Below are 17,229 nucleotides of genomic sequence, written 5' to 3'. Positions count from 1 at the left end.
TTGTAAATAGGACCAATTCAAATAGCTAGAAATTTAGCACAAAATGGGGGGCCCCGAGTGGCCGAGTGGTCTAAAGCGCTCTCCGTTACGGATCACTGCCATCTCACCTCTGTATGCGTGGGTTCGAGTCTAGGATTCGGCCAATGTGGGTATGTGAGAAAGCTTGCCAATAGCTTCTCGTGGGTCGGTGGTTCTTCCCGGGGGTTCCCGGGTTCTTCCTCCACCATTAATACTGGTCGCCATATATAGCCTATCGTGTGCTGAAAAATGGCGTTAAACCCCACAACAACAACAACAGCACAAAATGGATGTTTCAAAGTCAAGTGCAAAGTGATATACATTTGATGTCAACAAGTTTATTTTTTAAACATAAATTGCAATACTAAGTTTATAAATGCTGATCATTACTTTGCCATTGCATCAGATCAACTACAAGTTTGAAAATATGACACCTTAAGGCAAAATTGATGCGTTATAGTAACTGCCCCTTGCACTTGTTATTATTATTAATGAAGATTACAAGGATATATCATTAATAAACTGTATATGATGGATTACACTTCAAATGACATGCTTCCTGCTTCTGTTACAAATGATTTACTATCCGCCTCTGTTACAAATATCACAAAAGAGTACAGTTCTTCCCTTTTAGCAATCACGAAAGTTTTGTGACCATGTGTTTGGCTTTTTATAGATTTCACATATCTACAAGATATTTATAATTATCAACAATGAATAAGTTATGGTTGTAATTATCGAAAGTTTTAAAACTATTTTATGTCATGGTATATTTCTGTATTTTGAAATAGTTAAGTATTTCAGTATGGAATTCTCTACTATATAATTCTATGGCATACTTAAATGAAGGTCGGGAGACACATACATGCTAACATTGTAGCGATGGCAGTCTTACTCTGCTTGAGTTACATCTGAACAATTGAATCAAATGTCACAGATCTTTCAGACAGGCATGACGTCGCTTTTGATAACATCATCAACCTTTTTACAGCCTCATTTTATGATGAAATTTTCGAGAGGAATTTGCAACAAGACGGTCGTTACAAGTATTTTCAAAACCTAATTATTATCATCGGTTCATATTAATAATGAAGTGAAAGACAGTATTATGTATTGTCAGTACTTTTGTTTTATTTGAATTCTTATTGGACTTAATGTTCAGGCATCGATTTTTTTTTCTGTGTTGTGAGAAGTGGTTTCGTGTTCTGTCATAAAGGCAATACAGACAAATAGTTCTTTCTGTTGTGTACATAGCTGACCCTGACATTGCGGCTTCTACAGGAACAGATCGCAGCTTGGTACGTCACAAGTTTCGAATCTAACAGCGGGATCTGTTGTGTAACACCATGGTGTCCCGCTTCCATCTGGATCGCGACAGTAGTTCTCAGCCTATCAAAATATAAAATATATTATATTAAATGAAATAGTAAGGTTTCTTGTGGTTTAGGTTGGTTTTGTCGGTCTAAGGGCATATTTCAGCATATGATACATGGCGGCCAATGTATGCGATGTGGTGTCTATGGTCTTAAAAAAAGGAATAGAAGAGAGTGAAGACAACAAGCTTTGTCAAATTTAACAAATAATTTATTTCCCAAGAATACAAAGTGAAAAATGAGAAAATTTAACTTATGGTATTGCAAATTAAATCCAAATTGTAATCCAAGAATTAAAAACACAAGTGCTATCAATGAAAAGTTCTAAGTGAGTCTCAGTTCAAATCCCAATGAAATTCAAGATGGAAGGCGATGACATCAGTAATAACCTGCAAAGTGCAGCAGTGTCAAGAGTCTCTTGCTGAATCACAGAAAATAGTATTCCAGTTTTTAATTCAGTATTAATTCCAATGAATATCTTTTACAACAATTATCAGAGCACTTTTGTATTTCCAGGGAAAACAATCACTTGAATGCAATAATTTTAAGAAAAATAAAATTCAGTCCAAACTGGTCACAACATAATACAACTTAATGTATGAAATGAAAATACTTATCCATATCCATCTATCGGGAAATTGCCAACTTGGCCACTTATTATATATATATATATATATATATATATATATATATATATATATATATATATATATATATATATATATATATATATATATATATATATATATATATCTTACATCATGATCAAAATTCGTTGAAATCCATATAGCATTGTATGAATCTAGTGGACAAAATCCGTCTGGAGGAGAACAGAACCCTTTAGACTATTGCTAATATCTGCATATCACTTCAACTAAAATACCACAAATTTAAATGTATATTACAAAAGTGTATATGCTTAATAAGGAAAGTGAACATAAGAAGAGAAAGAAAATGTCATAGTTTCCATTTGACACAAAACGTCATAACTCCATATTCAGAAATGATATATAATGCCTTAAAATGAACCGTGAAAACATGCAATGTGGCACCGATGAATACTGATTTAAATTATGGTGCAGACTGGTCAATGAGTATGTACAAGGAAGAAAAAGAAACCTAATAAGATAACCTAAGAAGGATAGGTAGTTGTAAATGCTACTAATTAGTGCTTGTACTTACCTTGTCTCTAGAACCATCCGGATATTTGTGATCCTGAACAAACCTGTGATCATGAGGAAACTGAAATAAATAAATCATTATTTTAAAGACTCACTACATAACTACACACACACACACACAGATACATATATATATATATATATATATATATATATATATATATATATATATATATATATATATATATATATATATATATATATATATATATATATGATCACACCGATCTTCACAATTACGCCGTTTGAATACATTTGTACATTTATCTCTACTAGTCATAGATCAGGAGAGTTTATTTGGTAGGTCTGTTATATGTCGTCTTTTAGCACAAAACTAAACTGCTTGGAGGACTGCGATAAATAAATACTCAGAAATATTCAACCTATGATCTAGTTAGTTCTAGATGAAACCTAGTTTTTCCTAGTAAAGTCTGTTTCTTCGAGAATGTTTAAACCGGGACGAGATAGTCTGTGTTGATATATCCTACTGTCCTTCTCGTGATAACAATAGACGCGATCTCACTCCACGAAGCGGTTCTGTTCTCTGAACATACTACTTCAAATCCCAAACTAGGCTGGTTTTGTGGTCTTGATTTGATATGTAAAGACTTGACAAAGGTTTCATGATGAACGTTTAGTTACCCGTCGAAGGCAACCTGTTCTTGGTCATTAGGATGCCGTCATGTGTAAAACTGAACCCGTCTTGTGGCAACTGCATATTGTTCGGGTCAGTTGATCGGTCATATTTTCGCTTATTCTGCCTGCTGATAATGTTGCCATGAGGTAGCAGGTCTTGTATGAAAGGTGCGACAGAGACGCCCTTCAGAGTGGTTCTGTAGGTGTCTTGTTCAGCCAGGTTCATATGCAAGTTAGGTTCTACTTTGGGCACAAAGCTAACATTTTATTGGTCATGTATACTCAAATATAGGGAGAAGGTTGGATAAGTCTTTTTATTTTGTCCGATATCCTCTTGTCCATGGTGACGAAAGGTATCAGAGTAATTGGAGCAATAACCTTTTATCGTACTGGGTAGGAGGTTCCTGTCTTCGAAGAGTCAGAGAAAGTTAGTAGCTCTTTGAGGCATATGTGCCTGAAAGGGCCTGATGTGGCCTTATGATACCTTGTTAGTCCGAAATGTAAATGGTGCTAATCTTACCTGCAAAAAATACACTGTTCAAAAAGATTGTTTTGACAAATCCACCTGAGTGGATCATCATATTGACAACGGGGTTTTCACCAAAATACTTTAATTGACGTTTAGTTGGTCCTAAATGAAAAGGATGCCAATCAAAAATCCAATATGGCAACCACATCAGGGGATTTACAAGTCTTATGGTCGTTGAAGAATGACAGATATACTTTCAACACTCAGCAGTTATGGGGAAGATATTGTCTTATCTTGAATCCCTGGATGTTACTTTAACCACTCAGCAGTTATGGGGAAGAAATTGTCTTATCTTGAATCCCTGGATGTTCTTCTCTGCAAGTAAATAGTTTGGCCCTTTAAGGGAGTTTCAAAAGGAGTACAAGTACAAAACAAAATTGATATTTATTTTCTATCTTGCCATGAACAATTCCAGCGACTGCATGGAACCGAATGTAATTCACACAGACTATCGACATACGCTAGCTCAAAATAGAAACGCATCGTTTTGGTAAAGGTAGGTTTCTTTTTTCCGAAAATGCATTTGCTTTTCTCTGCTTGCCACATCAGATGAAATCTCCGAGGTCAAATCAAGAAATATACAAGGTATTGAACCGTCTGAACTGTATGGACAAAATGTTTTGTTTTCAATAGAGTGACATGTCTCTTTCTAGGGAACAAGGTACACCAATACCTAATAAAAGCAGCCAGATCGGTGGACCAACATATGATCTTTACAATTTTGCTAATTGAAAAATCAAAGTTCATTACTTGGCCTATGACGATTGATTTTCGTGCATCTCAGCTACGGACAATAGAAAGTATTTACTTCATTATTCCTTCTTCCAAGGAGTAATGTAAGCATTGGATACATGTTTTGCCAAACAAAATGGCCGTATGTCTAGAGTTCAAATTCAAAAATTGGCCAACAATGAAATTTTGATAATGTGTTTGTAGGAATTGATGAGAATTAGAACAGTAAAATTGCAAACCCAATATACTTCACGATGGCCTTAACTTAAACGTGCACACAGGTATATGAAATAAAACTGCACGAGATTACTTCGTACCGATAAACAAGGTAGACAATGTTTGTGAAGGACTAATTAATACTGTCACAATTTCTTGCCTACTAATGATATTGTAAATGTGTGTGGTAGCTTACATGGTATGCATGAGAGATGAAGAATGCAGATGACACTATCTGTTGTGCAATTAAAGTCACAATGCCACCATTACTTTCAAAATGTCGTATATGCCAAATCATCTAACAAAATACTGACCTTTGAAATATATTTGATTTAAATATCGTTAGGTTATATAAAACCAGATAATACTGACTTTCGTCACATTATGAATCATGTAAATTCTACTCTAACTGAGAAACCTTGAAAACGTTTCAATCGAACGTAGGAATACAAGATTTGATTACGTCATCTTTGTGCATATAAGAAGCCAACACCACTATATGACCGACTTTATTCAGCTCATGGTCACCCTTTAAAGTGTTCCATCTCACCATCTGTTCACCGATATTCACTCGAGTCTTATTTTATCTAATTCACGCTTTTTCTTCTCATATCTCCTTAAAATACGGACATACCTCTCTTCATTCCCACTCGAATTAGTTTGTTCGATACGTGCAAATATTGATGCTAGTACATTAGTTACTAACTGAATTTTTCAAATGTATCACATCAATATTTTGGACCGATCTATAAAAAAACGGAATTACGAGAGAATTCGTTGACTGAAGTAGGATGTGACACCTCTGAATTCTAAACTAAATATTTGAACGTCATTTCAGCCCAATATCTTGATTATTTCAAAGATCTGTTTATGTCATGTTGCTAATTTTTCAAAACATTTCCTTTAGTTAGATTTCGAAGAATGATGAAATTTATTATCAAAGTCAGTATTCATGTTTTCTGTTGAGCAGTTCTACCATTTCATTTTATTTTATATTTGGCATCAAGTTTTAAAATAAGGAATCGGAGATCAGATCTCGTCGTCCTTATTTAGTACATGTTGAATATAGAGAAAGACAAAAAGAGAAAGTTTAGTTTCCGAAAATTATTTATCACTTTCTTCTTCAGAATGAAGACAGTGCAGTTTACCATCGCTTTCCACTCCTGACAGATGCGCCCAGATACGGTACAGTTTCGTTTTCCAATGTATTCTTGACTGTTTCTAAAGCAATCATGTTCTGCAACGAAATATACTTCTTATGAAATACGCTCCATTTGGAATGATATTGTTTTCAGATATCATCGACATTCTTTATGAGTAGTCATATAAACTTTGAAAAGAAGACAGCAGTTATTTGCAGTATTCATTGCCTTCCAGCATTTTCCCAAAGCGAGATGGAGGTTTCCGAAATGTCTGAGCAAATATTTGAGTTTTGAATCCAAGCCACCATGGTCAGTAAAAACTAATAACCTTTCTTCGCATGGATGACAGTCATAATCCGCTTTATAGTCAAAGCAAGAAGAATAGACAGGCTCATTCTGTGAAGTTGATGGCTCCTAACATGAAAATAAGTCTTTGGATGTTTCTCCCGCTTTTTATATCTTTATCCATAGTGGTTGGTATGACTTCATCATTTGACCAAGACTGAAAGTTTTGTATGTCAGGACGCTCTGAAAATGGTGGTCAGAATTTCTTACACGGTGTTTCATGTCAAGTTCTGTCAATGTTTTCTATGTTTCATAACAGTGGCCATATTATGTGGAACAGTCTGTACGATATTCAAGCGTTAATGTTTTCGGTCAAAGTTAGTCCAACGAACGCAAAACGATTTTTTATAAGAAATTATTTAAAAAATGTTTTATATTTCGAAACAGAGGACACATGTAATGGCAGATTGTCACATTTTATTTAAACTTGATAGCTCTTTTGTGAAAGAATGGTGTGTGTAACAATGGTCAAATTCGGTTTGAGTTTGATGACGTATCGGTTTCCTCTGAATATGAAAGATCTTGACGGCAGGTCGTCGTTGTCTAAATGTTCGAATTAATTTGAGCGGCATTTTAGAAGCAATTGTTTCAAAGCTTTCTATCTTTAATAATTGCGGTTATATTCAATGACGGATTGAAATCAAATGAATGCACATTAAAGACCTTCAGACCGGAAAGTAACATTTCTAACACCAATACTACAAGCGTGTAATATATATATATATATGTGTGTGTGTGTGTGTGTGTGTGTGTGTGTGTGTGTGATTTACAGTTGGATAGACAGATGAAACAAATAGACTGGTACTTCTAGAGTTAAGAATAAATAATATGCTCACCTTCCGACCCTCTTACAACTCTGTTTATCTACCTTACTCACCTGCTAAAGCAACAAGATGACCAATGGCCAGTAGTAATAGAATATAAAAAAAAAATTGACAGAAAGCTATTTTGGTTTATCTACCTGGCTGCCAACATATCACTTTACTGGATTTCTCGCATCGTACAATACAAATTGTATGTGCGGACAGTTGTATATACCGCCACTACGTACATAAAATAAACCGTGACATACCCATATTCGATGTTTGATCAATGATCTATAATCTATCTTTCTTACCTCCGCACGACATAGAAACAACATTCCAACCAGTGCTCGTGCATTTGCTCACAGGACAGTAGATGTTCTGCGTGGAACCGGATAATTTGTGACACTCATAACTGGCCCTCGCACCATTGCTCGTATAGCTATAGTGTGGCTTGGCATTGGTTAGTGGCTGTGGTAATCCGCAGTCATTTTCAGCTGAAAGAAACAAATATAATTTTACATAAAAGAATGGTGATATCATGATCTTATCGTACAATGACTAAAGTTCGAACACTACTTATGGCGTGCCATAATTTCTTCACGGTAAAGTGCTCTCCTCATCACGTTTAATTCCCCCTTTTCATCAATGCTATTGGAGATGGAGTACTGTCCTAGCTGAAGGTCTTTGCTAATTACAGTCTCAGATAACAAACTGTCTCCAGCAAAAATGAATGTCAAATATCCCAGAAAGACTTGATATCATTGTCGATCTGTCAGACAAGCTGTAAACATGTCAAATATCCCAGAAAGACTTGATATCATTGTCGATCTGTCAGACAAGCTGTAAACATGTCAAATATTCCAGAAAGACTTGATATCATTGTCGATCTGTCAGACAAGCTGTAAACATGTCAAATAACCCAGAAAGACTTGATATCATTGTCGATCTGTCAGACAAGCTGTAAACATATCAAATATCCCAGAAAGACTTGATATCATTGTCGATCTGTCAGACAAGCTGCAAACATTATTAGAAAAGTAGCCACTCTGAGATTTACACCGCCTCCGTGAGGGATACAGTCAGATTATTACTATGCAAGAATTTTGTTTAAAAAAAACAAACATTTTGAATGTACATTCAAGTTTGGGAAATCCATTAATTCGGCCTTTGCAGGATATCCAATCTTGAAAAAGAAGATATTTATGATGATGATGAGGCCGGATACATTTGAACACGACAGTTTTAATGTTAAAAGCGATTAGTTTTTCTTACATTCTCTGTCACAGTTTGGAATTCCACAGTAGTCCCATTCCAAGTTGGGGTCAGTCGTGTAGCACCATGGTTCTAATCTGTTTAGGGCGCGACAATAATTTTCAGCCAAAGAAATATTTTTCTCAGGAAATTGCGATGACTTGAAAGTATGATTGTGTGGTGACTTGCTATCCCAACGCTGACATTCGATACCTCTCTCTGTAATGGATTTCTTGCCTTGGTACTTAGATGCCTCATTGAAGCATTCTGAAACGCAAACCATTCATTAAGTATTTATATACATCAATTGTAATGAATACAAATATATAATTGAATATCTATATAATTTGAACATAATAATCGATAGATCTATACATACATACACACATACATACGTGTGTGTGTGTGTCTATGTGTGTGTGTGTGATGAAGAAAGACTTCTCCATTTCTACCTAACAGTAAATTGCCAACTTGGCCACCTACGTATATCATACATGTTCATCAAAATTCCTACCCACATAGGACACAAATACCCCAAAAGTAAATTAATCAGATTGTGTTTCAATTATATGATGTTGTTTGGATCTAGTCAATCAAAATATGTCTGGAGGAGAATAGAACCATCTGGACTTTTGCACGCACACCCACCAACCCAGACACACACCTACCCACCCAAGTCAGTTGATCTGTATCTACACGATGTCAATGTACTGACAAGAGGAGTTAGATGTCAGACATAATAATTGCTGGCACGTGCAGTGGTAGTTTTAGATATATGTACGGGTAAACCGGCTTCAGATGATATCTCCACATAAAGGACACCTTTTAATCAAAGTCAATATTTTTGAAAATGTTTCCGTTAGTTTAACAATATATTTCATCTCCATATAAAGGCATTTGTTCTGAATGGAAGCTATTTATGGGCATCATTTTACCTAGACCAAGATGAAGAGACATCCACTACTATAAACATAAATTCATCCATGGAAATGTATTTAATTATATTGGGCAAACGGTATTTATTCTATGCAGTAGTTTCCTAGATGTATTCTGCCGTGATCATTTTCCCGTTGTATAATGACGATCTTCATATGCGGTTAACCAGAATTGTTATTTTAGCAAAATATGGGAAAATGACAAGGAAATTTAAGTGAATATCTTCGTTGGTGTCATATTGTTGCCTCATCTTATTACAACAAAACAAAATGAAAAAATAAAATGGTACTTTCTAGGACATACATCGGTGATCAAGCGTGGACGATAATAATTATTTTCTCCCAGCATTATGTATCCCTACTACAACGCTTTCTGATATACATATGTATCCCACCAAAATGTTTTCAGTGTTTTCAAAAAGTCTGTATAGACCTAAAATATATGGTTTAGATTGTATCACCCCAATGCCTTGAAAGAGGAAGCTGTAGTAAGAGTGGGCCTTATTCATATTTGACAATTCATTACAGATTTTAGTGTTCGTCTTTAGAAAGGAAGATTATATAATCTCAGGACATAAAAAGGGAGATCCGGTTCAGACCCATTTCTTTATTATATTATCTCGAAAAGCTATTTGTAGATTGGCTAGTTAAAAACATAATTTAACCGTCTGGCCTATAATTATATAGGTCTCAAACAGTCCGGTCTTACTCCATGAGACTCAACATTATTTCAATTAATTCAACGATGTACATACTAGTAAAGAAGTTTAGGCTTTGTTTTCAGACATAAGGAACGACTTTGACAGGTGTGTCATACGGGATTACATCATAAACGTAGAGAAGCTTACATATTAAAGCTGGTGTTTCCCACAGGTCTATATTATATTTAGTATTATTTCTCATATATGTTAATTGTTGTTTCGATGACGTTCGAGCCTGTATCAAATTAGTTGCATATAATACATCCATTTATATGTTTTAGCTGAAGATTCAGTCATGGCTCCCAATAGTCTTAACAATGGTATAATCTACAGTAAATACGCCTCGAGGAGAGATTGTAGGTATTAAATTTGAACTAAACCAACTGAAAATATAATTGTTACCAAAACTTGTACCCCTCAATTTCATCCATCTTTTATGATGATATACATTTTGATGACGTTGACTGGAACAAGCATCTCGGCTTACATTTTGAGGGTAACGGCCAACGGCCTAAATAAATAATGAATTAATGTAAAGAATGTCCAGCAGAAATTCAGATTTCACTGGAAGTACTCTTTTAGCTTTTATTATACCCTTTTAAGAACAATCCTGCTCTCTTCAGCAGAACTGAAATAGCTTCAAACTGGAAGAAAAAAATACATATTGTGGGAATAAAATAAATCATTTCTTACGCCAAAGCTAAAAGTCACTATAAGAACAGAACGTTAAGTTGCTTCACAAACATTGCCCCATCTTATCTCCGTGTCTTAGTTCTTAATATAATCCAAGTAACCAATCACCAGTTAAGAAAGAACACTGATATTCTGCTTCCATTATGTAGAACACATTTCTATCAACATTCTTATTTACTGTGCCCATAAAGGACTGTCAGGAGTTCATGTGACATAATTAGCAACCATTTTGTGGCATGTATATCTTGCAGGAGTAAATGTCTGAAAATAACGATTCAAGTTTAGCATATGTATAGTTATTATGTCCAAGACAGCATCGACTGATGCCAAAGATATGAAACGGAACATTGCTATTTGAAGATCTGTTTTGATACATATAGTTTCCTGGAGAGCACAACATATGCTAAAAATGAAAGGTTAGCTTGATACAAGAGACTTTCTTTTGGTCGAAGGTGTCTTTAATTTTGGTAGAAAGGAACGCGAATGACATCAAGCATGATCTAAAGAGGAAAAATAACATTAGTATTGATCTACTTTGTGGACGGACTATGTATAAATTCAAAACACGATATGTCCTCTTTTTCCGCCTTTGTTGTATACAAAAAGAAAATTAATTTATTTTCTACTGATACCTAGATGTGAGTAGATAATAAATAAGTTATTACACTTGAATTGGAAAATATGAGCGAGTTTTGTCTCAACAAAATTACACTTCTAACGTTGTGTAGTATCGCTCAGATAAACTTGTTCATATTTTCTCATACAAATGCATTAGCCAATATTTATTAACTTCTTGTCCAATTTTCCTCACCTGTGTGAAGTGGTTGCTGGAAGATACAACTATGCAAACTTGTACGTGATTGCATCGCTGTCTCTAATTATTTACCATCTGGTCTACTCTGAAAGGTTATTCGGTGATGTCAACGTCACCCAAATATTGAAATCTAATAAGATGAAATTATTAAAATTAAGGAAAACGTACAATTCACCGGGGATAACTTGCTACTAATAAAATTCGTAAAATAATTCAGTTTTCTCCGAAACAATGGCAATAGGGTAGAAAGCATATCTTTCATTTTCTCCTCCAGAAATTGTTGTGAGGAAACCTTGAGTATAACTTATAACCTTTCCATTAGATTCATTTGTGTACGAAGTAGTCCCAACATCAAAGGAAAGAAGCGTTAGGTGAGTCAGTTCTTAACCGCATAACTTTGCAAGTGGTTTAAAGATCCAATGCTGCTGTTACGTGCAACATGTTGTACATGCCAAATCATCTGAATAATAACGATTCTTGAAAGATGTTGGTCCTCAACATCGTTGAGTTCCATTACAACGAGACAATATCGACGTTTCATCACATTATTATCAATGTAATTCCCCCCTTACATTGACAAAACCTGTCATTTTGCACGTGTATGAAATAATCCGATGTTGATCTGCATCATCCGGGGATTAAGTGATTTTATTCTAAAGCTGGAATACAAGATTTGATGTCGCCATTGTCAGCACAAGAAGCTAACACTACGCTATGTTCAACTGTCTTCAGCCCGATTTCCTTTTTTTTATCCAATGCACGCACTTTCGTCACAGATACACTTTTAAAACGGGCATGTGTCTCTTCATTCCCTCTCGAATCAAGTTGTGCGTCACGTGCAAATAACTTTGTCATTAGATTAACGGCATTTGTGAATGTATCATGTCACTACTTTTGGACCACTCTCGAAAAAGAAGAGAATTAGGAAAGACTTCGTTGACTGAACTAAAGGGTTAGACATCTTAATTGCAATCTGAATATCTCAACGTCGTTTAACATCTTAATTATTTCATGGAACGGTTTATGTCAGACATCATTTTATAACAAAATCATTTCCTACATTCCTAACTTTAGTTAGATTCAAAGAGTGGGGAAAATTAAGCCAGCAGAGCAAGTTACAAATTAGGTGGATGTAACTCCATGTGTAATGACCTCATCTGAAAAGAGCCCTACGTGGTCAGTGTCTTAAACCCTACGGACAAACTTTGTAACATGTTTGCTAAGTTTCAATAGGTAGAGTTAACTGAATACATTGTTCTCGAGGCGCAATTACCTTACAGCCTGGTAGTAAGTGCGTTTTGTACTCACTGATATGAGCAGAACAACATAGATCACAGAATAGAAGGTTTAGATCAACCTATGCATCCTACGGTGTACGCTCCAATTTTGACCTGTTTCTTTATAAACCATATGGTAGTGCACGTCAGGTCTTATGAGTAGTTTGTATTTATAGCAATCATGTGAATTAGTAGCATGGAATTTTTGGGAATAAAACTAATTTTAGTTATGCAATACTTACCTGTCGCTATTGCTAAGCTAGCTAATTTCATACCGAGAACATATCATCCGTATGATGTGAACACATCCTCCCACAGAAGGGAGAAACGTCAGTATGATCTTTTAACTTTTTGCACACAACTATGTAGCACAGTAATTCGCAGAAGGTAGATGTACTTCATGTGTCATCGTTGTCACCGACTACAATCATGCAAGATATGAGAAGTAGGATGGGAGGAGAGTATTCGGCAAGAGCAACAGGTAAGTATTGCACAATTAAAATCAGCTTCACCCCCACCCACCCCAAAAAAATACATTTTAATAGCAGCAATTACTTGTCTTGTCGGAAGTGCTAAGCTCAATTTGTCAGTAAAATGGGTAGGGGGTTGTCAAACTGATAAAAAAAGAATTCAAAAGCACTCGCCACAGAGGGGTTCATCTATAGAAGGCTCATGAGAGGGGGTGGAAGAAAGAAAAGGTAGTATGGAAGTGCCAAAAGGCTGCTTTCATGATATCATCAAGGGAGGAATGATTAAAGTAGGCACATGAGTAGAACCGGCTCGAACCTCATAGGCTTTAAGTGTCATAAAGGCAAGGTCTCGCTCGGTGATAGACTCATAGCTCGTATGATTATAGTGACAATCCAACGGGAGATAGCCGCTGAAAAAAAAATGTTTACTTGCCCTTAACAAGGAGAAAGAGATGTTTCCTATCTTCTCTTTTTGCTTTGGAGGCATTAAGATAGAATGAGATAGCATGCACGGCGTACAAGAGTCTCTCTTGATTATCCCCTGTGTAGATTTTACTGTGACTGCGAATCTCTAATGGTACGAGGGCTATCGAAGGCAACTCATTTTTGGGCCAGAAAAACCCAGTTGGCAGAGAAGGGAACCGGAGTCTCAGTTCCCATTAAACTGGAGATAGCCAGAGTGAATGGACAAAACACGAATCTCGCTTCTTCATTTCGCAGAGCCAAGAACAAGAAGGAACACCGTTTTGATTGTGAGATCCAGAAAGGAAGCTTCAATCAATGGTTACCGCTCCGAAATGACTGAAAAATTGTTAAAGTGACGTTAAAAATCTAAATCACACACACACGTACACACACACACACACACACACACACACACACACTCAATCAATGATTCATAAAGGACTTTGATTAATGACTATATAACAAAGGAGAGATTCCATCTGGGTACAACAGGTCTATGAAACAAAAGACTTTATAAGATCGGCAAGGTGCGGGTCTAAGCCGATGTCTATGTTTTGAGAGAATTTAAGTGTATTGGAGATGACAGCTCGATAGCATTTGATACTGGAAACGGAATAACTTTTGGTTTCAAAGAAGAATAAAAGGAAATCGGCAATGGAAGTAACAGAAGTTCAAATAGTATCAATGTGTTTCCCACTGCACCAATCACAGAAGATGCGCCATTTGGCATAATAAACTTTGAATGTCTAAGCTCTACTAGCTTGAATGATGAAAATGGAGACTTGGGCCAAAAACGTCCTTTCGAGGAAAACAATTGTGGGAGATGAGCCAGGCGTGAAGGTGGGTAATGTCTGGGATACTGTTGAGAAGGAATCCACGGTGTTGTGACAGGACACCCCTCCTGTGTGGCAACCCACATCTCTCGATTCATCTACCAAAGCAAAATGGTGGTGAAAAACTGGTCTTAGAGGGATCGGGTTTCATAGAGAATCTCTGTGATCTTTCCACCTTGCAGGAAAGAGGAACTGTAGAGGCGCATGTGGAGACTTCCCAAAGTAACCAAATTGGCAGAGGCATTCATGGTTCCGAGTAGGGAAAGATAAAGACGACAAGACAACACAGTTTCCACTCATGGTGTCTCTAGCAGAGCCACGATTCAAGCTACTCGATCCAAGGAACCAGAACTAAGTTTTGGTTTGTGAGGAAGTTTATCGCCACGAAACCAAAGCCCTGTGATGAAAAAGTTCTGATTTCTCGAGGTTAGTTAGGAAACCCAACCGAGTTACAGTGGGTCAACAGCAGAATATATCCCGATGAAGGGACTTAACCATGGACATGGTGAATCAGCCTGTCATCCAAAATACTGGAGAAGGGACGTTCCCTGTATTCGGAGATAGTCCTCTACTACTCCTATGACGGGTGAAAACTTTGGGCGTGAAAACTATTCCGAACGGCAGAACCCAGAACTGAAAAACTTCCTGGTCTGGGCCAAAACAAAGATGTGGAGGAATATGAGGATGTGTAAATAGGCATCCTGAAGGTCGATGCAGACGGCCCAATCAAACGGACGAAGAGTGTTCTGCAATGAGGATGTTGTCTCCATCTTTAAGTTTTCCTCCGACAGAAACTGATTGAGCGCATATAGATTGATAATGATTCGCAATTTGTCGCTTTTCATGGAACCCGATCGTTTACGCCCCTCTCCACTGCCCCTTTTTGCAGAAGGGTATGCACCTCTTACCTTAATTTCACTAGATTAGATTGGGGAAAGAAACGCGGCGTCCTTGAAAGTGGGGGTTGTTCCCAAAACTAGATTTGATAACCCCAGTTTACGAAGGAGACAAACAACCCATCGTCCATGATACGTAACCAAACCTCTGAGAAGAGGCCTATGCAAGCACCTACTGACATGTTCGAGAAAAACATGCACGACAGGAGAGTGGAGACTTTGCTAGAATTGTCCCGCTCCTTTTCCGTTGTAGGAAAAGAAGGTGGGTTCAAAAATTTCCTCTTGGCAACTTTGGGACCATGGACCTGATGAAGGAGGTAGTCAAGCAAACATATAGCGATTAGACTGGCGTTGCGCCTGCTTTAAAAATTTGACAGATTGTCCCTAAGTGCGATTTGCCTGATCTCATTTCATGGTTGATTTCGATGGACCAGAAATTGAACTAAAAGATCGATGTTGGTTATCTTTCAGATCCTGAGAAGCCACGGATGGAAAGAGGCCCCTAAAGAGGGTCTCGGCTTCTGGAAGAGCATCCCTTAGAAGATCTTTGCTGTGGTTAAGTAAACCCTTCGATTAGTCCAATGCAGCATCACGTCGGATGTACAGAAATTCCACCGATAATGCCATGGCAATAGATATCGCACGCTTAGATGTCTTAGCCACAGCTTCCAGCACACGTTGTAATGCGGCCGGATTCAATGAGGCATCTCTCAGCATACTAAAGGAAGTAGATGAGAATAGATCAGCATAAGCTACGTTACAAGTAACCTGGATTTCCGCTCCATTGCATCATTGATGAGAAGGCGTGGCCAGGTTCCCGGCAAACACCCACTTTGATCGCATCAGCGTCCAATACAGGAGGTTTGATAGGCCACTTCGCGCAATGTAACCTGTAGGTGGAAGAAGAGAAAAGAGGTTTAAACGTTGAGGGATACACAGACCTCCCTCTGCGTTGTCAAGCGGTATTTTGGCCTTGCGGTATCATCCGTGATATTTCTTCGATGTGGAAGAAGAAGAAGTTAAAGGTCTGGTTGAGTTAGTACCCATGAGATATTTTCCAAACTGGAAAGGATCTTTTGGGACTGTGTGCCTGATGGTTTGTGGCACAAGTCCGGGGATAACAAACGTTGAAAGGACCAGATCTCTTCTTTTTCATCCACGTGAGATGATGGCTGCTCCTGAGAGAAGGTGTCATTGCCACAGCTATTGTCTAGAACTTGTTGAAGTCAACAAGGATTGCGAGTGAATAGTCATCATCATAATCAAGGACACTCCGAGTTGAAGAGTGGATGGGCATCACACTGTCCCTGGGAGGAAGAGTCATAAGAGACCCGTGTGCCACAGTCTAAGGTTGCTTTGGAGGTGCAGAAGTGAAACCAAAACGTTTTTCTACTCTAGTAACACCTTTAGAGGAAACCACCTAGTGAGGTGATGGTGGGACTCGAGCCTAAGCATGTCTTCGACCGGGAGATCAAGGCCCAGTTGCATATGGAGTCATAATGGACTAAGGTCCCTGAGGAGAAAAACTTCACATCCCATAAAGACTCATATATATAATAGGGAAAGGGGACACCAAAGCGGTCTTCCGACCTTGATAGGTACACCTGGAATCCATTAGAGTCCAGGTCCTATAAGACCACAATTCACTATTGCTGCAACGATTTTTTCGTGTGCATTTGGAACACTTGATGAAGTTTGTGTGGACTTATTGTGGCTACACTTCCCAGCAGACTGTTTTGCTGACATTTTATTTTAAAAAGATGTCAGTGAGACTCACCCGGTTGAAGACGCGTTGTGCTTTGTTCCTGCAAAAGATCGACATATGCACGAATAATAAAAAAATGGAAATTACCTGAGGTATTTTCTATTGAATGAAATATGATATTCCAATTGTGCATTGGTTTATTGAGGTAACT

At 37.3% G+C, this 17,229-nt stretch overlaps 1 protein-coding gene across 2 annotated transcripts in view; it reads right to left on the bottom strand.

Moving 5' to 3' along the window:
* Positions 1–490: 490 nt before the first annotated feature.
* The window catches only part of LOC149773192 (plasminogen-like), a 33,085-nt gene continuing 16,346 nt past the window's right edge, over positions 491–17,229 (bottom strand). For both annotated transcript variants that reach the window (XM_089946666.1, XM_089946667.1), the window contains exons 5-9: positions 8,251–8,496; positions 7,290–7,472; positions 5,834–5,922; positions 2,574–2,633; positions 491–1,407 (exon numbers count right to left, since the gene is read on the bottom strand). In XM_089946666.1, coding sequence (XP_089802792.1) covers positions 1,294–1,407; positions 2,574–2,633; positions 5,834–5,922; positions 7,290–7,472; positions 8,251–8,496 — 692 coding nt within the window. In that variant the 3' untranslated portion in view covers positions 491–1,293. The remainder of the gene's footprint in view (positions 1,408–2,573; positions 2,634–5,833; positions 5,923–7,289; positions 7,473–8,250; positions 8,497–17,229) is intronic.

This window comes from Sinohyriopsis cumingii, unplaced genomic scaffold, assembly GCF_028554795.1.
Source record: "Sinohyriopsis cumingii isolate HCF-2022 unplaced genomic scaffold, ASM2855479v2 utg000837l, whole genome shotgun sequence".
Lineage (NCBI taxonomy): Eukaryota > Metazoa > Mollusca > Bivalvia > Unionida > Unionidae > Sinohyriopsis > Sinohyriopsis cumingii.
This window is presented reverse-complemented; position numbering and strand designations above follow the sequence as displayed.